This window comes from Balearica regulorum, chromosome 3, assembly GCF_011004875.1.
Source record: "Balearica regulorum gibbericeps isolate bBalReg1 chromosome 3, bBalReg1.pri, whole genome shotgun sequence".
Lineage (NCBI taxonomy): Eukaryota > Metazoa > Chordata > Aves > Gruiformes > Gruidae > Balearica > Balearica regulorum.
The window spans coordinates 105984894-106009856 of record NC_046186.1 but is presented as its reverse complement, the minus strand read 5'-3'; the positions used below and the strand labels follow the sequence as shown (position 1 = coordinate 106009856).

Genomic DNA, 24963 nt, shown 5'->3' with positions numbered 1-24963 from the left:
GTATATAGCAGGGCTCTGCCTTGGACATATATACTTAGTATTTTCATTAGTGAATAGGTTGATGCAATGGATTTATCTATAAATATATTTTTGCTAACAAATGAGAGTAACATGGAAAATAGGAATACAATTCAAAAGAATGCCTATAAAAGAAATATTCTGGAAAAAACCCCAAACAACCCAAACTCAGGATGTAAGGAAATAATTTCAGGGTTCTGTACTTAGACAAGATGGGAAACAGCTGCTTAGGTAGCAGATATGCACTACTTTGTCTTGGTGAGCCCCAGCTGGAGGCCTCTATTCTGGTTTGAACATGACAACATTTGAAAAGCATGTGGACAAATTAGAGAAAGTCCAGAGGACAGCAATAAGAATGAGTAAATATCTTGGGAACTAAAACTAAGGCAGAAAGATGCAAAGGGATGGTCGTATTTAGTCTACAGGTGGAAAAGTTAAGGGAAGGCATGGTAACAGTCTAATACAGGAAAAGATCATGAAAGACCAAAGGATAGTTTGTCGATAGGACAAGAGAGGAACTTGAAATGCAGACAGCATGATCTACGTGAAATAAACAAAACTCTATTAGTGAAAGGATTCAAAAACACTACAACCAACTACCTGGCAAGCTGATGCAGTAATATTACCAGAAGTCTTTAAGAATAAATTTGACAAGCCTGTCAAGAATTACTTGATCTCTCTTGGGGCAAGAAGCCAGACGAAGCGGTCCATCCTTAATTAGAAGCATCCCATTCTGATTCTTCTGCTAGTGCTTTCTGCCACGCTGGTCTAACTGCGAAGGTTGCACAAAATTCATAGCATGCCTAACATACTGCACCCCGGTTGTTACCTACCTGTGTGATAATCAGGTTTTTCTATTTTCAAATTGCTCTTTTGCTTGCACTAAGGCTGCCTCTAGGTAGCTAAAACCAAAGACAACTCCTGTTCTGGGTATCGTAAAATGCATCCTTTGGAAAAGACCAACAGGCTGATAGGAAGCAGTGTATTCTGCATTATGTCATTGTTGATGGTGTTCATATCATCCGAGCAAGAGAAAATACCTAATTTTAAAAATCATCAAGTGTTTTAAATCCTGGTGATAATCCCTTGAGACAATGCCAGTAAGTATTAAAAGGAGAAAAAACAGCACAGTACCAGCTTTGTTGCTTGAATAGTGATTGCATTCCAGTTAATCCATCCTTAAAGTAAGCTAATCAATCATATTAAAAAAAAAGAAGAAACCGTAAGTTACTAAGAAATTAACTGGTTGCAATTCAAACTGCCCAAAACTGGAGATACAGCCTCCAAGAGAGTGTGGACTACAGAGCAGAAGCAAGAAGAAAGTTTTAATTTTGAACATAAAGACAAGCTGATCCATTCAGCTTGTAATATGATGTGATCTGCCAATTCACAAAGAAGAAAGCCTGTAGCCTGTTTTAACTGATCTCCTCACACTGGCCAGACCCAGATAATATATTATTTGCTTTAAACAATCCCACCATGACCAGCAGATTTTGCTAGGATGGTTAGTGTATGCAACAGCTATACAGGGATCTGAACTTGGAAAGATATAAGTCTTGGAGATACATCACCTGTATCCCATCTGCCAGTTTGTCAAACCAAACAAGACAAAAAAGATAAACTTGGATGTTTTCTCCCGAGAATTCCTAACTCGGTGCCTGAGACCTCTGGAGGGAGGGGATCCCTTGAAAAGGCTGCCAGGCCCTGGGATGGGGCAGCTGCTGGGAGCCAGGGCAAGAGATTGTCGGAGTCTGTCAGTGCTCCTGCTCCATGGCCTAGGCAGTGACCTTTATGGAAGGGTAGCTGCTCACCTGGTCACAGAGCACCCATGGACTCCTGGATGTCACCACGTAACTAATTACAAAGATATCCTTTTCAGTGTAACCTCATGTAAAAGATGTAAATTGTTTACTTCTTCCCATTTAAAAACTGCAATACGGCTTTTGTGTGCGTACCGTTTGTGTTATGCGGCCATCTAGAGGGCCTGCTGCCAGTACCGACTTCATGCTGTTGACCAGAAATCACAAAACTGCAGGAAAATATAAGCTCTGCTGACCCTTAGTGGCCATAACTCCACTACAGTACTGTGGAAATTTTTTTATAAATTTAAGAGCACTGCTGTTCTGGTGCCGTTATGCACTGTGTTCTATTTTGGGGGGGGAAAGTACTGACTAACTTGCTGAGGGCAAAAATTGGGGAAGTACTATCAGCAGAGAAGAGGATCCAGGTATCACAGAGGAGAAGGCACTTGCCCTTAAGATTTTACAGCAATTCAACAGAGCAAATGCAATCTTACATCCAGGGGCTATCAAAATTGACCCTGTAAACTGAAGGCAAGTCATTCTTTGGGAAAGACACAGAAAGATTGGAGGCACGATGCAAAATGATTTAAAGACCAGCACATGGCTCTGACAGACAGATGTGGTTCTTGGAGACACCAGGAGATGCATGTCTGGTTCAGATAGGGAAGACTTAATGCATTGTACTACTGAGGCTTCATCTAGAATTCAGACACGAGCCTGGGTCTCAAGGATCAGGAAACAGGAATTTAAATATGCAAATAAGGACCCAGGGGGACAAGGGGCACTGAAACCCCGTTTTATAACATGAACTTAAAGATTGACGGGAACCCACACAAAAGTAAACATACTGAGAAAGAAAGATACCTCCTTAGCCAGAGTCCTGAGACATCCCTGATAAGCTCAGCAGAAACCTCCATGGTGGGGAGTAGTTGGCCGAACAGAAGAAACCCTGATGGGTGCAGGACAATGAAACTGTGATAACAGAATTGTAGAATTGTTTAGGTTGGAAAAGGCCTTTAAGATCGAGTCCAACTGTAAACCTAACACTGCCAAATCCCACTAAACTATGTCCCTGAGCACCACATCTATGCATCTTTTAAATACCTCTAGGGATGGTGACTCAACCGCTTCCCTGGGCAGCCTGTCCCAGTGCTTGACAACCCCTTTGGTGAAGAAATTGTTCCTAATATCCAATATACATCTCCCCTGGCACAACTTGAGGCCATTTCCTCTTATCCTATCGCTTGTTACTTGGGACAGGAGACCAACACCCACCTCACTACAACCTTCAAGTAGTTGTAGAGAGTGATAAGGTCTCCCCTCAGCCTCCTTTTCTCCAGGCTAAACAATTCCAGTTCCCTCAGCCACTCTTCATGAGACCCTTTACCAGCTTTGTTGCCCTTCTTTGGACACACTCCAGCACCTCAGTGTCCTTCTGGTAGTGAGGGGCCCAAAACTGAACACAGTATTCAAGGTGTGGCCTCACCAGTGCTGAGTACAGGGGTACGATCACTGCCCTAGTCCTGCTGGCCACGCTATTTCTGATACAAGCCAGGATGCTGTTGGCCTTCTTGGCCACCTGGGCACACTGCCGGCTCATATTCAGATGGCTGTTGACCAACACTTCCAGGTCTTTTTCCACCAGGCAGCTTTCCAGCCACTCTTCCCCAAGCCTGTAGCGCTGCATGGCCTTGTTGTGACCCAAGTGCAGGACCCAGCACTGAGCCTTGTTGAACCTCATACAGTTGGCCTTGGCCCATCAATGAACCGACCTTCCAGGAAAACAGGAGTCAGCAACAACTATTCTGGAAACCGATGTCCCGTGCTCACTTATGTATCAACACCAAAAAGGTATAAATAGTAACTCGCTACCTACCCAAAATGAGCTTCTCTGCAAGAGTTTCTCCACACGAGATCTCCAGACAGACCGGACCGCAGTCAGATTGTGATAAATACCACAGAAACACAGACCAGAATGATAGCTTCCTACCCAAATGGGTCATGCTCTCGATATAAGCCAACTGACACTAAACAGATGTTCCCAACCACAGCAGAAGACAAGCGGAGCCAACCCTTCCAGGCTGACCCAGCCATAGGGACACTGTTTCCATTGCTCTCAAAAGCACAGGCACATCGCGTAAGCTCCCAACACCCCTCAGGGCACCCCAGCAGCAGCAGGGGATCTCTGCTAGACAGTCCCGCTGCGTTGCTTTGCCCTCTGCCACTACACCAGTAGCTCTGCCCTAACTGGAATTCTGTTGCCTTAAGACCCCGTGTACTGCAGCAGTAACGAAAAGCCATTGTCTTCACGTGAACCTCAGAGCTACCGTGTGCTTCACAACTGGGCTGCTTTGTGTTGAAATTATACACCAGCTGCCTGTGAGGACTAGAGTAAAACTGCAAGGTTTGCTATTTTTAAAAAGGCAAATAGCTTAAGAAAGTCTGTGCTGTCAGAGGGGTTCCCACACCATGCGCACAAGAAAAATGCAAGAATGCCCACTTGCATCAACCTCTGGGAAGAGTATCATGGCGTAAGATTTGTGATCGAGTTACTAATCTGACCAAAATCACCAGCCTAGATAACAGGAATTCGCTAGTCACTAAAGCATGAGATGAACCATTTATTTAGGCTTCCCATCAGCTTTGATCTGATCTGAAGTCACGGCTTAGAGAAAAATCCTGTGGGGTTTTCCTACAACATCCAGCCCAGGATAACATCATTCAGCCTTGAATTTTCCAAAGCTACTGAAAACAAGTAAGTATAGGACTTGCCACTCAGATACCCACCAGAATATCAGTTTTCATTTTCATAAAGCCAAGTTTCCATTTGTTATGGCTTCAACAGAAAATTGCCAAATATAAACAGAAACAAGCAATGTGTAGACATCTATATATAATCTGAAAAGGCAGTCTTATGGTTTGAATTGCCCACTCATCTGCTTTATCCCAATGATGTTAGCTAAAAGCATCCATTGGTGGTTATTTCACTTCTTATTCATGTGTGCAAGAAAATAAGGAAAGTCATAAAGCGTCGAAGTCTAGAGTTTTTTCCCCATCACTCAGAAGCAGGCAAGCAAAGCAGCCTGCAAGGCACAAGGGAAAGCACACAGCAAGACAGGTCCTGCACATGCAAGGAGCTGCTCAGCTTTCTGAAACCTGAAGTGTTCCAAGTAACCCATCAGCTGTTTTCAAAGCAACATGAGGGAAATGGTGGGTCTTAGGAGTTCCCAACACAAACCAGCAGCTCTCTGTGACTTGGAAATCCGCTGCAGAGTTCACCCACTTCAGCAGAGACTGCTGCTGAAAAGATTACTTTCTCTATGGAGGAAAGGAAAATAAAAATCCAGTCTAGCAGCTACATGCTAAAATTATGAATGCTCTCCAAATGTAATGGCCTGTTTGGCTGGCTCCCTGGTTGAACGGATTAATCTAATGTCAGACAAAAAAAACACTCTGTAAAGTAGAAAAAATTTAGTTTCTAAATTGGGGAGGAAGGTTTGTCTTAAAGTTGATATCCAGGATATTGTCAAATTCCCAATGCTACGCTCAAAACAGTCCATACTTCACATTCTTATAGCATTATTTGATATTATCAAAATTAATCAGAAGATAGTTTTAGACAGCCAAACAATTCTTATTCTCTAAGGACTAAATAGAAATTGAAATCCTTTAAATCACTAGGAAGGAGGAAAAATATTATACAGTCAGTTATAGATACTTTTACTGAAGTCACAACATGCATGAATGAAAACACCTTTTCCGTAGGTTTTTTCAAAGTACCTTGTTGAGGGGAAAAAGATTTATTTCAGAAAGAAATAGACATCAGAGGCTGACAGAGACTAATTTTTTTTTTCTAGAAACTGTGCTGAAGCCTGAGAGACTAAAAGGCATTAATGTGTATTTACACTAAAAATTGAAAGAGCCAACCACGCCTCTGAAAATGAAAACCCATTTCCTACAAATCTACTGGCCACCTGCTGGCAACGTAGAGAAGTGGCAGCAATCCACACTTCCCCAATAACCTCGTCACGTAGTATGTAGAATATCTTAGTGTCACAGGCCTTTGAAAGCACTAGGATTTTGTATAGGTGTATGAAATTATACCTGATTTTTTTTTTTTAACATGTTTGGAAATTCCACCTCCTCTCTTCCGGCCTCGTGACTTGAAGTGCTTCATACTTCCATATGCACCCAATTCACGTAACTATCTCGCTCCTTTGGGCATACTGCAAGGATAAAGTATTCTCTATAATTATTACATTTGCTTTAACTTGGAGAAAGTAACATTCAACATAGACTCTTTTTCTTGCTACTATACTTAAAATTTAAAGTGATGAAACAAAACCGGATACAGTTAGATCGTTTATTTTAAATAGTATTCTAAAACTTGTGGTTATATACAAATTTTCAAACTATGAAGCTTAAAATTGCATGGTGACTGTCTTCACAAAATAAGGCTGCTCGGTCAACCTCATCAGAGCCAATTCCAGTGAGGTTTGATTATTCAGAGTACAGGATGGCTTCAAGAAGGTTGTAATCCATGAAGGCACCAAAGGAGGAAGGCCTTCCTACATAGAAAGCTGGTCAAGGGCCCCCTAGTTACCATGTGACATTTGCTGAATTTGACAGCATCACCAGTGGGGAAAGATCTGAGCAAATCCAGTGGTGGTTGTGGAAATGCCATTATGGTGCACTCAAAATCTGGAGACAGGTACCCACTACAGGGGCCTTTCCATGCCAGTCATACGCGCTGAGCTTTATTCTTCTCTCAACTGGGCCAGTTAGGGGGAAAAAAAAGAAAAAAAAAAAAAAGGTAGCTTATGCTGCTATGATAACTTGGCAATAATCTTTAGAGACAGGTTTATTTTTTTAGGGATAATTAATAGGCATGAACAGGATTTATGTTAATGCTGAAAATTCAGTTTAGATACTAGGCACAGGGATGGGATGAAACATGTTATCCCGCAATGAATAGACAGAAACTTTTCATTTCTCTGAATTGACATGGAAAGCAGATGAATTACTGCCTCGTCACGTGTTCCCCCAATACTAAAGGTAGAGATACACTTCATGAGTTTATTTTATACAGACAATTAAAAACACATTTTAGTAATGTTTCCCATAAAAATCTTACCAATAGCACAGTACTGAAATCAGTGCAACAAAATTAAAACGACCAGAAGGAATATTTACAACCATAGTGTATTGTACTAAAATTGCAAGATCAGAAATTTCTAAAGTGCAAAGTTGGCTATATTCTACACAGATACAGGGATCTGTTTTCTTGCTTATAGTGTGAACCACTACCATCCTTACAGATGCACCACATAATCATGCTGAACGTTTAAGTGACTAAACATCATCCTTAGGCTGACAGGCAAAACTCCTCTACCGAATGCAGCGTCCAAGGGCCAAATTTAGTCCCTCAGTCCTAGGAGTGTCCCATGCTGGATGGAGATTAACTACCGTAAACCAAGGAACATGAAACATGGAGGAAGTGTATTTAAATATGTGGAGGGAGGTTTTTTAAATAGAAATCTCACAAAGAGCTTAATGGTTAGTTTTATAATAGATTGAAGACAATTAGTGCATTTTTAAAAGCATGAAATAGAGGGCCCAGCACTCTGTATTTTGTTAAGCTGCAGTTTTGCTCTAGTTCAGACCAGATGCAAATTTTTAAAGACTATTTACACCAACAAGATTTGCAGGTTTAGCCATGAGAGCCTCTAAAACCAGAGAGAGGCCACAAAAAAGAGGCTCTTGCAGCATTTGAGTATTACAAAGTCACCGTTCAAAATACATCATTCTTAAAAATTACTAAAGGAAGCCATAATTGGAGGAAAGAGGCTGCTAGGTTTCCAGATTAACTGAAACTCCCAGTCAATTCACCTATATTCTTGAGCATATTGGACAATTAATCTACTTATTATTTACAATAATTCTTGTTACTACCCAACAAAACCAAAGACAAAACTACTTGTTGACTCATGATGACTCTCAATACTTTGCAAACTAAACACTTTCCAGTTTCTTGGTTTTGGGTGAAACTATCCCATGTTTGCCACAGGATTTTATGAGTAAACAATGTTTGTCTTGAAAAGTAACATGTTAAGTGAATTAGTTTGTTCCATTAATCTATTTTTAAACTACTACATCATATTTACTGAAACAGCTATGGCATAAAAGGTTACAAAGCTAGGCTTAAGTAATGCCGTAATCTGACACAACCCACTTGGTTATGCCCCAAACTATTTACAGTGAACTTGATTCAAACAAACCACTTGGTTTGAGAAAGCGTCCAAAGAATTAAGAATTGCAAGTCCATAAAATAATCCTTCCTAAGAAGTTGTTTGGGAATGATTTAGTCATGATCTGGTCATTTTATTTTAAGATATGTATGTACTGAAATACACTCGCGTGCAAAAGCCTCACTGAAAATGAGTCCTGCACATGCATTAAGCAAAGAAGTTTAAGTCTGTGCCACAGTGTGTAGCAGATGGAAGGGAAAAAGGGGGGAGGAGGGAAAATACAATCTAGTCTGCACAGGAAGAAAATTAATTAGGTTGAGACATGTAAGCATTAACACACAGGCATCTGAAAAACAATGAGTAACTAAAAAAATCGTGATTATGAAACTGAGTTAACTGCATCTTGATCCTTAAAGGGAGCAGGCTAAACGAATGTAGATGACTACAGCTGTAGTAAGTTTTTAGAATTAAAATCTGTATAAGCAAAGTAGCTCCACGCTCCATTCTGGCAAAACCTAAGCTAGTCTTTTAACAGTGCAAGAAGTTTAAAAAGTCAGCTGATGACAGCTAGGAGCAGATCCGAGTAACTCTTCATAAAACATACCCCAGGCCCCTCTGCAGCATCAGAAGAAATGGAGCAATTTTAGATAGGAATTCCTGATACTCCCCACCTAAGCCCTTGCAGAACAGAAAGTTCTTCCAAAGCAGTTCAGCTAATTTTACACTTATTTTTGTGTGCAGAACTGGCTGATATTAAAATCCATCACTGGAAATAATGAGTTCCGCATTCGATTCACCCATGACAGCCAGCATTAAGATCCTCTTTGCCTTTTGCAGCAACGAACTCTGTAGTTTGGTCCAGTATCTCAGGAAGAGTCCTGAGTTTCAGATTAACCTCCTCAACAGGTTTTGTTCCATGGGCCGTCAAGGAGCTACATACACACCTGCCCTCAACACTAAGTCACTCTAAGTCCCATGAAAGATTTCAAACAGAAGCCCTGATGATGAACTGATCCAAACAGTACAAAGTGAGGAATGTGTTTAGATTATACATCATAAGTGCATATGCCATCGTGTTTTGTTGAAAGGGGAACATTTTCAGACTAGTTTCTTTTTCAGGTAAAATGGAGTGCAGCAACTGGTACCCAGAGATTGCAAGGCCCTCACTTCAACACACACATCACATTCTCTTGCATTTGCAGCAAATCAGAAAGCTATGTTTTTGTTGACACGGGTGTTTTGGAGTGCTCAGCACTAAAGAGTGTTATCACATTTTCCACAGTAGGAAGAAATGGAAGAAGCAAGTTCTACAAAATACTTTCTTTCTCAGTCTTGACTGGGCTTGGCTTTTGGCAAGTTCTGCTCACAAGGAGCTGATTTCAGTGCAATACTGCAAAGGCTGAGCAATAGCACTGTTTACATCCGGCATAAAGGAAACCTAGAGCTTGGTTTCCCAGTCGTGCCATCGGCTCTCCAGCTCATCTTTCCTCCCTGCTCTCCTAACAGCTTCTTATAGACACTACCCAGATGGAAACACAGCATCTTAGTTACAATTCCATTACATTATGCATCACAGCTTCATGAATTCAAATGGAGCTTTTCTAGTGCCAGGAGATTTTAACTGTCTGCAGCTTTCAAACTTACCAAATCTTTCAAGATTCAAAACCTCTGAATGAATGACACCGTGATGCATTACTTTTAATCACTTCCATATTACTTGCTGCATTGCTTTCACATACACTCTGATATTAGATTTTAATTTAAAGACAGACAAGCTAAAGAACCTTACTACGAATTCTGATACAAGAACCCTATTCTAGAGAGGAAAGCGTTCTTTAGAGGCTAATCTTTTCAGGAGAGTATAAATTGTGCTCCAGTTATGCAAAACAAGGTTTTCCAAGTTCTGTGAAAGTCGCTGAAATACCATAGGGGTGTTACAAACCAAACCCAGATTTTCTTTGCTCACTACGATTAAGTGAATCGGAACACAGCAGGGTGTTAAGTCTGAATGACAAAACCTGAATAAATATAACTGTTCATGCAAACTTTTGTTTGCAGAATTTGACATTACATAGCATATAATTTAATGGAAAAATCCTCAAGTGTTACAATCATGATACTTCCTTTGCTATTTGTGGGTAGAAACTAAACCCACAAAAAGAAACTCTCTAGAGGCACAATAGGAACATTTAAGCCCACTCATTCCATGATATCCCACTAAAACAAAAAATAAGTCAGATATAAATAAACTCCTAGAAATCCACCACATTCTCAAGCAAGACAGACGCATACTAACAAAAGTAACTTAAATTAGTCTTCTAAACTAAAAAGGAAGAATGATACAAAGGGAGATCAGAACTAAAGCCCCAGAGTCCAATTAATACAGTTTCAAAGTGAATTCAAAGCACTTATGGCACTTAAGAAATCTGGCATCCACTGTCTTTTTGGGGCTTTATATCTGGTTCCTTCAGAGGTTTTACTTCTTCATCTGGTTTTGGTTTAGCCTGCAAACAAGAAGAAAAAAAAGCCTAAATACCGCAAGTACAAACCACTGTGCCTGCACAGTATTTATGCACAGCTAACTTTACGTATTCTAATCTAATTGTCCTCTCTCTTCAAGGCTGAAGGCTTTGAGCAAGCCTCAAGCAAGGAGGAAAAAGCCAAATATTCTCTATTTCAGCATCCTTAAATGAATCCTTGTCTAAAACCCAATCTTTCTATAGCATTCGCTCCTGTACCGTTTCAGCACCTTATACACAGTAAAGAATTTCCTCCTATTTAGGACTTAGAAAAAAATTACTCCTAATTTCCAGGTGCTGACAGTGTGGCAGAGAAGTGTACTGACTTGCCTCCTGGAACAGCGGAAAGATGAGCTCAGGTGGTGCCTTGTGTCTATGTTCTGCACTGAGCTGGGCAGCATTACGGAATAGCAAAATAATAACTGTATTATACACAGAATAAAGCTAAAAGAAAAAAACAGTACATAAGATTATCTTACAGTGTCATCCTTTGGCCTCTTGGTGAGATCAAATGCCGCAAGTGTTTCAGGAGTCCAGTGTGCATTCAAGGCAGGAAATTCAAAAGGAACAGGCTCTACTAAGCCATAATTTGCTTTCAGTTCCAGCTGGGGAGCCTCTGCTGGCACCTTCTGAAAATAGCTGTAATAGAATACAGCAATATATTTAAAACACAATGCACTGTCTCTGTAAGTCTCGTTTGCAATTCTAAAGAAAAACAATCTGGCTTTTTACAGCGGCAATCATCGCTGCTCTTCCATTTCATTAAGGCACTGTCCAACATGTGTTCTGTCAGTAAGATTCACAAGAACAAAAGCAATTCACTCTCAGTATTCATCCCCTAATAGCTAGGTGGGTTTATTCCTACTTGATAGCCATTGTTCCCAGCACTTCAATGAGAGAGCACCTTTTGTTCAAAAAGACCTTCAAAATCCAAATGAGGATTTAAAATACTTCCCCAAAAAGATGAAGAGGACAGTTCTTTTCCTAAATCAGTCTTAATGTGCCACAGTGCATAACAGCAATGACACAGCAACACCCACAAGGACTTCCTACAACACAAAGCCTGAATGAGGGTATAAATCTACCCTCGGCAAACCAACAAGAGCTGAAAACTGACACATACTGACATGCGCTACCTCACTTCCTCCCAAAACAGTCCCTGGCTACCTGGTTTCTCTTTCAAAGTTTGTTTCTAGAGGGACATGGATTTGTTAAAATCTCCTGTATGCTGCTGTTGTAAGCTATGACAACAGTTATTGGAACCAAAACAGAGTGGAAAATTTCTCTTCCTATTTGCAGTTCAGCTTGATGTACTTGACAATCCTTTTTGTTTAGTCAATTCCCCTACTATGCAGCACTTTAAATATCATAGAAAGGGAAATAACAAACCTATTATGGAATACTAAATCATAAGAGGAGGGAAGGAGAGAGAGAAATGAGCAAAAGAATTCTAAAGCCAAACTAATCTTGCTATTTTAAACTGCTTCCAAACTCTCTGTGGAATGGGCATTAATTAACAGAAAGCCCTATTCACAATATTATTTACACTTAGACTGGTAAAGCTCCTAGCACCCTCAGCATATTCTTCACTGACAGCATGACTGTGCTTTGACTTCCCAGCTAGCAAAGCAGAATCAGGAAACAGTCTTCTCCATTTCCCCTCTGTCCTCTTTTGTCCACTAGATCCCAGCAGCTGTAAAGAGGGCATCAGAGCAACACAGCAACCTCTGCAGGACTTTCTCTTGTGCGGAAGGAAAAGAAACAAAGTGGATGAGGAATAAAGGAAGAAAACTGCTTAACCTCTCCAGCACATCAGTCCAACCTACCCTGCTGAACTGGCACAGAACACAGAGAGGGTGAGAGCACAGACCCATAGCAAATCCGCTAAGAGAGTATTACGGAATTGCAAATCTATCTTCAAGTTACATGCCACGTCCTAAAGGAATAGAAGAACTGGAGAGTAAAATTTACCATCCCATCTTGAAATAAAGGCAAATAAGGTAATGACAGTTCATACAGAGTACTGTATCATCCACGCATTACTTACATGAATCCATTCTCTCTCTGGCATTTTTCTAGCGTGTTCTTAATCAAACTTCCTAATTTCCTAAAGAAGAGATGTCCAGAAGGTTTGGCAGTAGTCCCAGGCCCTTTGGTTTCTCCATATTCTTTGCACAATGCTTCAGCCTTGGCAAAAACTTTGCAAGAAAAAAATGTAATAAAAATATTTTACATTATTATTAAATCACGTTCTGATCTACAGTGTTTCAGTTTTAGGAGACATCGGAATCCATTCAGGCTTCTTGCTTCTTAGAAACAAAAATAAACTAGCTCAAAGGCAGTACTTCCAGCCAAGATTTATGGCATCCAAAAAGTGACTAGGAACAGGGGAAAAAAAAAAAAAAGATAGCTTTTTGGGTAGGAAGATGCAGGAAAGCAAAATGCAACCATAAGCCCAAGAACTGTGCCACATGGTAGGGAAAAAGAGAGGGTATGAAGGTGTCCAGGCACAGGTAATAGCCCAAAATAAACAACACTTAATATGGAGTGGGAAAAGAAGCACTCTTCTCTGAACAGCAGGCACAATAAAAACACAGTATTTGTTTTAGTGCAAGTAATTCAACTTAGTTTGTTCTTAATAAATTCTTTTTATTTATTTTTAAAATTAAAAGTTTCCAGGTTTTGAGCATTTTTTATACATTGTAGTAAAGTAATGCAGTAGTGCAGGTCATTGGGGTGGCAATAGCATTGAAGATAGAAGGATGGGTTGAAGACCCTGAACTACTGCAAACTTCCCTTCATCTACCTTTCAAACGAATAGAAAGGAAAGAAGTTACTGAAACCTGTTTAAAAAAACCCCAGCCAAACAAACATGGTCTAGCTTTACTATCTAATGTAAGAGAGAGCAACCTCCAAAGCAGAAAAGGCTGCAATAACTTAACATCCAGACCAGAAAACATGATAACCAGACAACTGATTTTTACACGGTATGGCAGGCAGTTCAAAGCCAGCCTTTAACAGGCTGAGAAGTGAAGACGAAATTTTCTGCAGCAGTCTTATGAAAGACAGTCTTTGGTAAGACAGAAAAAGAATATACTGTCTCTATTCTCTTTTGTGCTGGATTTTCATCAGGTGACAGGTAAAACCTTAAGTTTACTAGAGAGCAAATAAACACGACACAGCAAAATAAAACAGGCATGTCATCATCAGGCCCTGTAATCCAGTCTCAAATACACTTACATTTTTCTGATTCCTGCAGAGATCTGATTGCTTCCCCGCATTTATCACTCGCCAGTAAAGTCTGACCATGGTAACAGTATGCCTAGTGGGAGAGGACAAAATCATTACCAGGGCACTTCCTGCACCAATTCACTTCTGCTCTTTCTTACATCAGAGTTGCATCTCTTTGAAGCTGCCATTCCCTGGAGAAAGCTGACAATTTGGGAATGCAAGTCAAAGCAGCTTTCACTAAACGATGCAGTTCAACATAAACACCGTGAGGTAGGTATGAAGCAAGCCGTCTCAAGTCTAGCCAAGAGTAACTTTCAGCTTCACAAAGGCTGTTTCACCAAAAGCACTAGTATATAGTCTAGTTCGAACCTCTGCCTCTTGCTGTATCAATGTGCAGCATTAAGCCCCATCACGGACAGAGGATGAACCCCAGTCAAGTTTACAAAGCAAACACTCTAAAAACTAAAACTACTTGAATACTCAAAAACCAAATGTGCAAACAAATTGTATCCACAAGAGATGAGGCGTACTGCTGCTTGAGATATTTTGCCAGTCCAAATAGTTTTTCCACCCCAAAAAGTCCCATTCCTTCACACTTACGCTTGAAGATAGTACTGTATTCCAGTGAGAACTGAAGGGCCTCTTTTCTATTATCAGCAGTTGCTGAATTTAAATATTAAATACCATAGGTAAAGAAACAATCACATTAACAACTGCTCACCTTCCTTTAATGTCTGTTCTCACAGTATAGCAAATGTTACCTAAATCTACCATCGCCCATATTATAGAAATAAATAAAAAAAAAAAAAAAAGTATGACAGCTCTGACACTCTCACCTCTCAAACTTGCTAATACAGCAAGTAGCTTTTAGCTACAGGTTTAACTTAAGAGAGACAATTGTGGTAACTGCTTTTACAGTATGAAAGAGCCAGATTACAGGCTGTGGCAGGCTACAACAGATAAACAGCAAATTGAGCAGCTGATGATCCCAAGAGTGCCACTGCACTTGCTAAGAGATCAATCACGCAAAAAGGGACAGCACTTGCAATCGTACCTAACGTTACTTGAGGCAGTTTCATTCAGGGCCTTCAAAAAAGATGATCAGCTCTGAATTATGCCTAGAATCAGACTGTGATGCAGATAAGGGAAGACAAGTATTATGCTCAAGCTGAATTGCTTCACTTAACAATATGAGATCACAATAAATTCCACACTGCAGTAAATTCACTTGGCTCAACAAAAACACTTCAAGTGCCACTGACGCTGCACAGTCTCTCTTCACAGCATGAACAGAAAAACAAAGCAATATTTAGCCCCCATTCCAAATCCAGCCCTGAAACAACATTACAAACTGTGACAGCTGTCAGCCAAAGTACTTACATAGGCCATATAGAAGCAGGTCTTCAAGTTTAAGTACTTCCTCCATTTACCTGCATAGGTTGGATCCAAACTGGCTAATGTTTGATCTATGAACAAATATGTAAAGTTATTCTTTAAGACATTTCCAAAAAGAAAAATTACAAACACACACTCAAAGACCAAAATTCTTAAACTTAGCAATAGATCTTAACTACAAAGTATAGCCAGAAACAAGGGACGTAAATCACTTCTGCAAAGACACAGAGAAACTATGAGGAAAAAAAAAAAAAGCAGTTTATTGAGCTATCATGCAGTTGTCCTTAGAATCCCTGAAACTGCTGTCCACTAAATTTGGTAGGCTAATTCTCCCAAGTATTTTTAGGCAGTATTTCAAAGCTTGTTCCTAGCTTAATTTCAAGTAGTGACCTATAAAAGCCTACGTACGTTACCACATTCCATCTCCTACATTGAGTCCCGTATCTTTGCACTTTCCCCGCTTGCCTCCACAAGCCCACAGATCAGCTTACTCATTTGGAAAGATGTACGTAATTAACCCGCTACACACTTTATGCTCTGCATCATAATCTGCTGCCCAAAGACAGCTGAAACACACTCCATTTACATCAAGCATTTTGTTTGCTGCTATTACATATTCTCAAGACATTACTCTGTCTTCTGTCTCCCCTCACTAACATTTCCTACCATTAGCTACAGAAAAAGATTCCCACAAAAACAAAAGGCCTTATCAAAATGCATCTGTTACGCTGATAACTGAAGCCTTAAAAGTGCTCAATAGAAGCTAAATATACAAAGCATATCCACTGAGAAACGGTGTTAGTATCGCAATTGATGGGCGGGTGAAGTACGTCTGCTGGCAAGAATGCATAAACCAGGTCACTAAGGATACAAAACAAGACACTTACCAGCTTTTTGGTAGAAGTTAGCTGTTTCATAAGCAAGAGCAGCTATTAATCCTGGATTGTGTTTCAGCTCAATAGCCCGAGCAATTGTCACTGGAAAAAAATTCCACGCCACACTATTAAAGTTTAATTGAAAATGTCACATCAAATCAGCAGAGGCATTTAGCATTTTCAAACCCCCGCATGAGCAAAAAATAAGTGTTGTGCAGTTAAGCAAACTGCAGAATACAGACAGATTGTTTCTTGGATAGAATGATTTCAAATTAATAGAGAAGCTGAAGGAAGGTTAGTCTGAAGATGAGCTAGTAAACAGAAGCTACAAATTCTGTGAAGTAAAGGAACTGGGAATTTATGTCAGGCAAACATGGTAATGAAGAGACTGCACGAAAGGAAAAAAGAAGAGAGGAGGAATGTCACACACAAGTTCTTCCAAAGTGGTTACATTTGTAATATCAGACTGATTTTTGGCATCTTCCTCCTATAATTGTAACTTACATTTCTTTAAAAGCAACCCGCCCCACTAAGCCACAGTACTTCAGGAGAAGGAAAAAAAGAGGCATTGCTGACAAGCAGACTTCATTAGACACCTAAGTAACCCACAAAGACTGTCATTTCCCATCCCCAACAAACATGTATATACAAAGATACCTTCTTGAGCTTCAGCTTGGCACTGTATGATGTAAGAGTCTATAAGTCGAGCTTCTAAATCTCTTCCCTTTTCTACAGGTGTAATCAATTTTGGGATATGACTTTCCTAAGTACAAAGCAAGTCTCAAAGTTAGTTTAGGCTTAATACCACCGCTGCCAATGCAAAGCAAGTCCCTTATTCCTAAATGGATGGGACACTGAGTGAAGGTCCCAAGATGGCTAGCTGCATTGCTGCATGTGTTACTGGGCAGACTGACTGATAACTCTTCCATTGCCATTGGGAAAGAGTAGCAGGGATTGAGCGGTAGCACAACGTAATAATACCCTCCTTTTTCCTGTATCATTTAGTCTGAGGTATTTGTTTATTCTGTAACCTTGTCAGAAAAGTAAAGGCTTTTCTAAGACAAAAAGTCAAGTACTTGGAGACAACTTAAAGAACAGACAGCAAAGATGGTTTTTCTACCTTCAAGTGTTTAAAAATCCCAGCTGCTATCTTCAGGCTTCTGTGAACGTCTTTTGCTTCATCTTCTGTTATACTAAGAATATAGAATGAATCAATGGAATTTTAGTTAGAAAGGACCTCTAAGTGTCATTTAGTCCCAGCTCCTGCTTTGGAGCAGGACTATCGCAAACAGCAGATCGGGTCAGTTATGACTTTGTCTAGATGAATCTTGAAACCTTCAAGGATGGAGAGTCCACTAACTCTTTAAGTAACCTGTCCCACTGCTGTGCTATCCTCATGGTAAAGAAGTTTCTTACAGTGTCCAATCATTAAATAATCAAATAGAGCTCACTTGTAAAAAGAAACGTAAGACCTTGTAATGACTTTCAAGTAAAAGGTAACCTCAGTGTTAAAAGCCAAAGCTTTAGAAATCTGTAGGGCTAAAAGCCAGCAGAGCTGTGATTTTCAGAATCTCAAGTTTGTACCTGGACATTTAGAGCAGGACTGATAAAGGATTTATTCACAGCTGATGCTTTCTCTATATCACAGCCATATGGTACTAGTACACTTTGTTCACAGACGCAAGAAGGGACTGAAGTGCGCTTGGACATTACAGCACATGAATGAAGGCCAACTGCCTCCTTGAACTACTGTCCCATCTGGACATGCACTACAGCAGTCAAAATTCAGAACCTGGTAAATTTTTTTTGTGTGTGTGGAATATTGCTGCAATGGAATTACTAAGAAAAGAAAAACACTTACTCTTCTTTTCCAGCGAGTCTTGATGCATATTTTGTGTACCACAGAGCTACATTAAATCCCATGGAAACCAGTTCAAACACTGCATCCTGCTGGGCACTAAAGACAGACAAAACCCCCCCAAACAAAACCCCAAACAATTTAATGCTTTCCATTTTGTTCTGTCAAGCTCTCTCTGCTGATAGTTCACACAGCATAAGTCAACATTTCCCTCCATAAAATATTTTTCATTTAAGAAGTCAACAATTTCCAATTCAGAACCTCCTACTTGCTGAACTGCCTAAAAAACACTTCAGTTTTTACTTATTCCCTTTAAGAGCTCATAATTATAATTTCCCACATTTAGATGCCTACCCTTCCCATTTGGGAACTTTTATTTTAAAACAGTAACTTGAGATTTGTTTAGCTTTGGGTGTGGCTGACATTTTTCCCTTTTTTTTTTTTTTTTTTTTTTAAATTGCACATTTTGTGGAAAGCCTTGCTCTGGAATGTCTACTTTAAAGTTGTAGCTGCTAAGTTAATAAGTCAGAGTCTATTACATCTCCCCCAAATTAATGTTACTGCAAGTATTTATGTAACTGCAGTCAAACGGCATGTGCAAATAGCAGGAAATTTCAGAAGCTAAAACCATGGTCTTTGAAAAGAGTGAACTTGCGATCACAAGCTTAGGAAGGAGTAATCTTTAAAAAGAAAGGTGTGGGAGTGGGAAGAATAATGTTGGCACAAGAATAAGTATGTATGACCATGAGAAAATCAGAGGAGAGTCCTCATCAAGAGATTGTCTTCCAAGGGGAATAAAAGCATTGAAGAAGTTGAACACTTCTTCTAGATAAAGCCTGACAAATTTGTAAGTGTGGTTATACAATGCAACTACCTACAATAGCAAGAGATGACTGAATAATCCAGAAGGTTACAGATCTATACTCCAACTTAAAACAGAAGCTTTGTTTGTACCAGGAGTACACGTACTAGGAGCTTCAGCGGACAAGAACAAAATCGGATCTTCAGCAACTTTTGTACTTCAAAGATACCGGTCAGGCAATACTGCCAAATGAAAAAGTTTTAAACTGTAGTTTAGTAGTTAAACTATGTTATTATATTCAATTCACCAATACTCTCAAGGTTCTTCTTTGTACTGCTCTAGTCAACTGTAGACAGATAGAGTTTGTAGATCAACTAAGACACAATGGATCCTTCTACCATGACTGTGCATTATCACACTGTTATGTAAAGGCAACACGTGCTTCAGAACACCTAATACAGTACAGCAATTATCAAAAATGCAAAGCAACAAGTTTTTGGAAACTATTTTGTGTTCAACATTTTGCTACACTTTGAAGTTTTCCTTCACACCTGTGCTGGCACACTTGCATATACATAACAGACCAGAAGAAAATAGCTGCATACTCTGTAATCATAAAAGCATACATACTTTGGAACTTGTCCTTGTAATGTGTCTGTCCACTTGAAATTCTGAATATATCTCAACTTGCATTCTTGGGAAGAGTCATCCAGTGAAAGGATAAAACCTATAGAATAAAAAAAGGTACTGACATTTTTTTGAGACAGGCAATCTCAGTAATTGAAAAGTAATGAAGGAATGGGGATCAATGAAAATACCGATATAGATAAAGGAATGTTTCTTGCTGTAGCACTCAAAAATCCGTATTACTTCCTGAGGTGATTTTTCTTCAATATCTTGAGAACTAAATGTGCAAAAATCAAAACTGGCTACTACAATAAACTCTTTGACCAGCAGGTTACCAACCCAACCCTGTGTGTCTTGATTGCTCGAGGAAAACCTTGCAGATGTCTGCATGTCCTGTATGGTGACTAACTGGGAGTTGGACTGACCCAGGTATGGGACAACTGAGGCTGCTCCAGGTGAGTGACTGTCCCTGCCAACATAGTGGCGATTGGAAAATTCCAGGAAAAGCTGCCTGGTCAACAGGGAGAGGGAAAAGGGCTTGTAAGCATGGACTCACCCAGCCATCATTTCTTTTGTCTCCAGAGCTACAGGAAATTGGTTATTTATGTCCAGCCACCCAGAAAGCAGCAGTCAATGGGATGAAGTGAAGCTCATGCTATGGGATGTTCAAATGCACGTGCAGGCCCAGGAAAGAATTTTTCAGGGAAAAGCAAGACTCTTGGCCTGATCAACTCTTACAGACTTCAAGAACTTAAGATTTGCAACAGCAGCTGTTGGGGCTATAGCTCTAGGTGATGTCACATGTTTATAGAGACAGAAAATACTTGTTACTTTACGCACAGAAGATTTTAGTGACCAAGCATGATGCCTTCCTGAAGAAACTCTCCAAATCTTGTCTGCAGCAACATGGACTGTTATTGTACCTTCATCTAGAACGTCCCATTAGCTTACACCCTCCCAGAGACTGAGGGAACTACACCAACTTGAGCTGCTTCACTTCCCACAGACTGAAATATCACACAGTTTCCATCAATCAGCTGATTCCTGCAAACTCAGTCCTAAGAAACTTGTCTGAGCACCTGACTGCTAAGAGAGAATTATCAAAATATTGGCAGGAGGAAGGTTTCAAGGGAATGCATTGTCACAGGTGACCATCTATTGAAAATGTAGATACTATGCCCATGAGAACCTATTTATACCTAAGACAAGCAGCAACAGGAGTGTAAACTTGCAGTACGTCCACTACCTGGCATTAGACAAACCAGGAGTTTACACCAAAGAGCAACTCCCATCACCTAATTAACAGTTGCAATTTATACTTAAGGAGCAATTCATCACAAACTGAGAGACAAACATTTTCTCCTCCAGCAGGAAGCAGAATGAGGTTAAAAGCAAGAGGACAAGACTGCCGACACTTAGTACTGGCAGGGTCACAAAGGACACTGAAACTTGTAGAAAGGGCCAGGTGAGTACCCGTGACTGGTAATCAAGCATAGGACCCATGAAGATACTCTCCTTCCTGAGAAGTGCAAAGCTTCTTTACAGAAGATTAGCACAATACACATTCTGATAAGTGTCATTAAAACTCTAATTATAGATGTCTTGATATATTAGCAGTATGACTAAGAAATGTTCCTACCTTGCAAGAGTGAGAAGTACAAGTCAGTTGCATTTTTCATCATTTCTGGATTACAACTCGAGTCTGTAAATAACTCCAGTAGTCGTGATCGAGATAACCTCAAATCACTGTACGGAGGGGGAAAAAAAGAAAAAATAAACCTAAGAAATTCTACCCAAAAATGTACTATTAATAAAGTACCCACCCATGTATACCACCAGCCTTTTGGCTAAGAAAGTGAAATTAAGCATTCAATTTAGCTATCTGAAGGCAAGGCAAGGTACTTTATGAGTAAGATGCCAATGAATACAGCAAAATCTTCCTTTCTCCTCTGGATACATACGATTGACTCTTTAGTTTGAAGTACAATCCATTTTGGACAGGCAGCAATGGATAATCAGTACTCATCATCAATCTACTGTTCTAACAGAAACTAAAATGCCTTTATCTACTGAGAGGTTGGGTGCAGGGGGAGGGAAGGGAATTAACAAGCAGGAACATTCTTCAACATTAGAACGGGATGAGCATATGAAGAGATAAGAATAGATCTGCAAAATAAGCTGAGATCTCATTATATTCCTATCTACAATAGAACATTCACGCCTTATTCACTTATGGAAATTACTTTAAGTAATCCTTTGCAGAAGAATGCACAGTCATCAGAAAGACAATGAAATGTTTAGTCTTTTGCCTCTGCATTATTATAATAGGCCTCGCTATAAACTCAGAGACTTGAAAACTGGGTAATTCATTCTTTGTAACTAAATGTTCAGTGTTATCAGTGTCTTATTGTCTCCTAGCCCACACATTTCTAGTCATCTTCAGAACAAAAACTGAAAAGTAACCATTACTTTTAAGGATGTCCTCCAAACTGTGAGAGACAGAGTGAATTTAATCACAAGTACACTTACTTGCAAACCTTTGTTGCAGCCGGAGTGGTAGCTACCCCATAAAAATTGAATGAAACGGGAGCTGTGGCCTTCAAAGGGTTGCGATGAAACCAGTGCGTCATTTTCCTTCTGTAGTGTTGCTCACGCCAAATCTAAGGGGTGGAAAGAAATTAATAGCTGTAGGAACGGGTACAGCTCAGGTTCTATATATGTCATGCTCCTCAGCTCACAAAAATACATTCCAAATGTAAGCAATTAGGAAAGAAACTAATTTGCAAAATTGTATACATAATTACAGAGAAGAAATTATTTTTTTTCCATTTGAAACACTAAGTTTTCATAGGCCTTGTCTTCATCATCCATGCACTTGTTTTGAGAATTTAACTCTGTTGAAATACATATTTTTTCTGAGGTAACTATTTTAAGTAGGGCAAAAAGCTATAACCTTCTTTATTCTATATTACTGTATACTTTCCTATTCAATAAAACACAATTGTTGCCTCCTGCATAAGGCTGAGTATTTCCCATGTCATTTACAGGTATATCTCAATTCACTGAGATCGCTATATTGTATCTAGTCAACCTATTAGTAGGTTTTATTGCGGCACCACCGATACAGACGAAACTGCAATTACGCAGTAACCCTTGCTGAAAACATAGGCATATTTACATACAGGCAACAGACCTGGAAATTTGGTAGAATACAGCTAAACCAGACGACCTTTCCTCTGTTACCTCAATTTCAGAGAGCATACATAGCGTCAGCATTCCAGTGAGATGTTTTTACAAGCTTTCAACAGCGGTGCGTGGCGCAGGAGGATGAAACATCATGGGCACATGTTGAAACAAGGGAGGTTTGTACTCGACAGAAGGAGAAACTTCACTGCCAGGACAGTCAAGCTGAGGAATAAGCTGCCCAAAGAGCTTGTGTGGTCTCCATCCTCAAAGGCTTTCAAGACCTCACCGGATAAAGCCCTGAGCCACCTGCTCTGACCTCAGAGGTGACCCTGCTCTGAGCAGGACGTTGGACTAGAGACCCTCCAAGACCTCCATCACCTTATGATCGATCCTTTTTGAATCTCAAAGTTCATCGTTACAAAACACTCTGCAGCGTTGCGGAAGAAAAGCAGATCTGCCAAGCAGCGACCCCCTGCCACCATCCAGGTCTTCCCGACCGAGCAGGTCGTCGCTTGTTTACCACGTCAGCACCTATCACGACATCTTCACCCACCTGCAGAGCGATCTGCACAGACGAGAGGTGCCGCGACACGGCTCAGTCGCATCCAAGGCAGGGGGCACTTTGACAGGCACTTAACCAGAGATCTTCCGTGTCCAATCCGCCTCTCACCCCTCACACAGCACCGGACGGTTTGCCCGGTGCCGATCGCCTCAGGCCCGCGCCACCGCCTCGCTAACGCCCGCCGCGGAGCAAGCGGCAAACACCGACCGACGGCCGCCCCGGCGTGCGGCTCCTTTCCCGGCAGCAGCTGCGGTGCCGCCCGGCCCCCCGAGCCCCGCCGCCGCCGGGGAGTCGGGCACACGCAGCCCCCACAGGCGCCGGACCCTCCCGCCAACGGCCCGCCGCCCGCCGCCACTTCCGCCCAGGCCCTGCCCGGCTCCCGGCGGTACGTCACACACCCGCCGCCGCAGGCAGCGCCAGCGGAGAGTAGATGACATCGTCCCGCGGGGTACGGCGGGCTGAGCGCATCGATCCCGCCGGTTATCCCCCCTCCCTCGCCGGGTGCCCCCAGGCCGCCGCCAGCCCCACGGCGGGGGTCTCCCCCTAGGACAGCCGACGGCGGCACAGCCAGACCCGCAGCCCCCCCCCCCCCCTCCCCGGGTAGGGACCCCTCAACGCCACAAACAGAGGCGGGACCGGGAGGGGGCGGCGGTCCAGCGGCGGCGTCGGCCCTCCCGGACGGGTGACCCACCTGCGGCGCTGCACAGAGGCGCCACTGCTTACCTGTGGGGGCACCTCCCGCGGTAGCACGGCCGGGAGCGGAGGGGAGGAGCGGAGCGGTCCCCGCCCGGGCGCCGCCGCCGAGACCTAGCCGGGAGGGCGGGCTCCCTCAGAAGCCACGTGACCGCCGCCATGACAGATACCGAGGCGGAAGTCGCGGTTTCCCCCACGTCCCCCCCCCGCTCCAGCCGCGGGCGAGTGTGAGCCGCCGCCTCGGTAGCGATGGCGCGGGCGGGCGCGGCCGGCGCAGCCTACCTCGCTGGGCGGCGCTGGCGGGAGGCGCTCGCCGCGTTGGGTTGTCGCGGCGGCTGGGCTGGGCTGGGCTGGGTTGGGCCGGCGGCGGGCGCGGGGCTGGCGGGAGCGGCTGCCCGGCGCGGTGCCCCGGCCCGGGGTGAGCATGGTGCCCTAGTGCTGGGGCTATGTCGGAGGCGGCCCGGAGCCTCCTGCAGCGCTGGGGCGCCAGCTTCAGGAAGGGCACCGACTTCGACTCCTGGGGGCAACTGGTGGAGGCGATCGACGAGTACCAGATGTGAGTGCGGGGGCGGGCGGCTCCCGCCGCAGCCTCGCCGGTCCCCGGCACGGTCCCAGAGCCCCGTGTGAGGGGAGGGAGGGTGGAGAGCGGCCCCCGGGCGGGACGAGGGGGGCCCCCGCCAGGCCTAGGCCGCGGCCCCCCTCACCCCTCAGGGCCCGCCGGCGGGTCCCCTGCCGTTACATAACACGCGGGGCCGTGGGTCGGGGCGTCCCCTGAGGCGGGGCGGGAGGTTCGCCCGAACCCGCCGGGAGCCGCCCCGAGGAGACCGCCGGTCGGTGGCGAGTGCTTGGCCGGGCGTTGCATCCCCTGGCTGGGGGAGCGAGGCGGGAGCCGGCCCGTCCCTTTGGGAGGGTGGCAGCTGGCTGGCGTGGAGCTGCAGGGCCCCCCGGGCACGGGCTGTCGGGGCGGTTGGTTGGTGACACACACACACACACCCCCGGCATTGGGCACCGGTGGCGTGGGGTACCCCCATCCCATCGCTTCTTTGCCCGAGGCACCGTGGTTGTGGGGCAGGGGGTCCGGCTGAGGCAAATGGGCTGCTGAAGCATCAGCCTTACCCCCAAAAAAACCCCAGGCAACCCATCAGGG

General features: G+C 42.7%; 2 protein-coding genes across 7 annotated transcripts in view; one reads left to right on the top strand and one right to left on the bottom strand.

Annotated features, from left to right (window-relative positions):
• Positions 1-6169: 6169 nt before the first annotated feature.
• On the bottom strand, positions 6170-23988 carry BROX (BRO1 domain and CAAX motif containing). 5 transcript variants are annotated; one of them, XM_075749323.1, is made up of 13 exons: positions 23847-23988; positions 21905-22035; positions 21015-21121; positions 19379-19475; positions 17950-18045; positions 17209-17281; positions 16746-16851; positions 16101-16190; positions 15199-15284; positions 13828-13909; positions 12635-12785; positions 11067-11226; positions 6170-10572 (listed from the first exon to the last, which is right to left on the bottom strand). In XM_075749323.1, exons 2-13 carry the CDS (start codon positions 22003-22005, stop codon positions 10486-10488), a joined length of 1236 nt encoding a protein of 411 aa, XP_075605438.1. In that variant the 5' UTR covers positions 22006-22035; positions 23847-23988; the 3' UTR covers positions 6170-10485. The 5 variants fall into 5 exon arrangements, with proteins under 5 accessions (XP_075605438.1, XP_075605439.1, XP_010306769.1 ...); XM_075749324.1 differs by lacking the exon at positions 23847-23988 and adding an exon at positions 23115-23708; XM_010308467.2 differs by lacking the exon at positions 23847-23988 and adding an exon at positions 22619-22783 and having other exon boundaries at positions 6883-10572.
• Positions 23989-24144: 156 nt separating this feature from the next.
• Positions 24145-24963, top strand: part of AIDA (axin interactor, dorsalization associated) — a 30419-nt gene continuing 29600 nt past the window's right edge. For both annotated transcript variants that reach the window (XM_075749328.1, XM_075749327.1), the window contains exon 1: positions 24145-24372. In XM_075749328.1, coding sequence (XP_075605443.1) covers positions 24263-24372 — 110 coding nt within the window. In that variant the 5' untranslated portion in view covers positions 24145-24262. The remainder of the gene's footprint in view (positions 24373-24963) is intronic.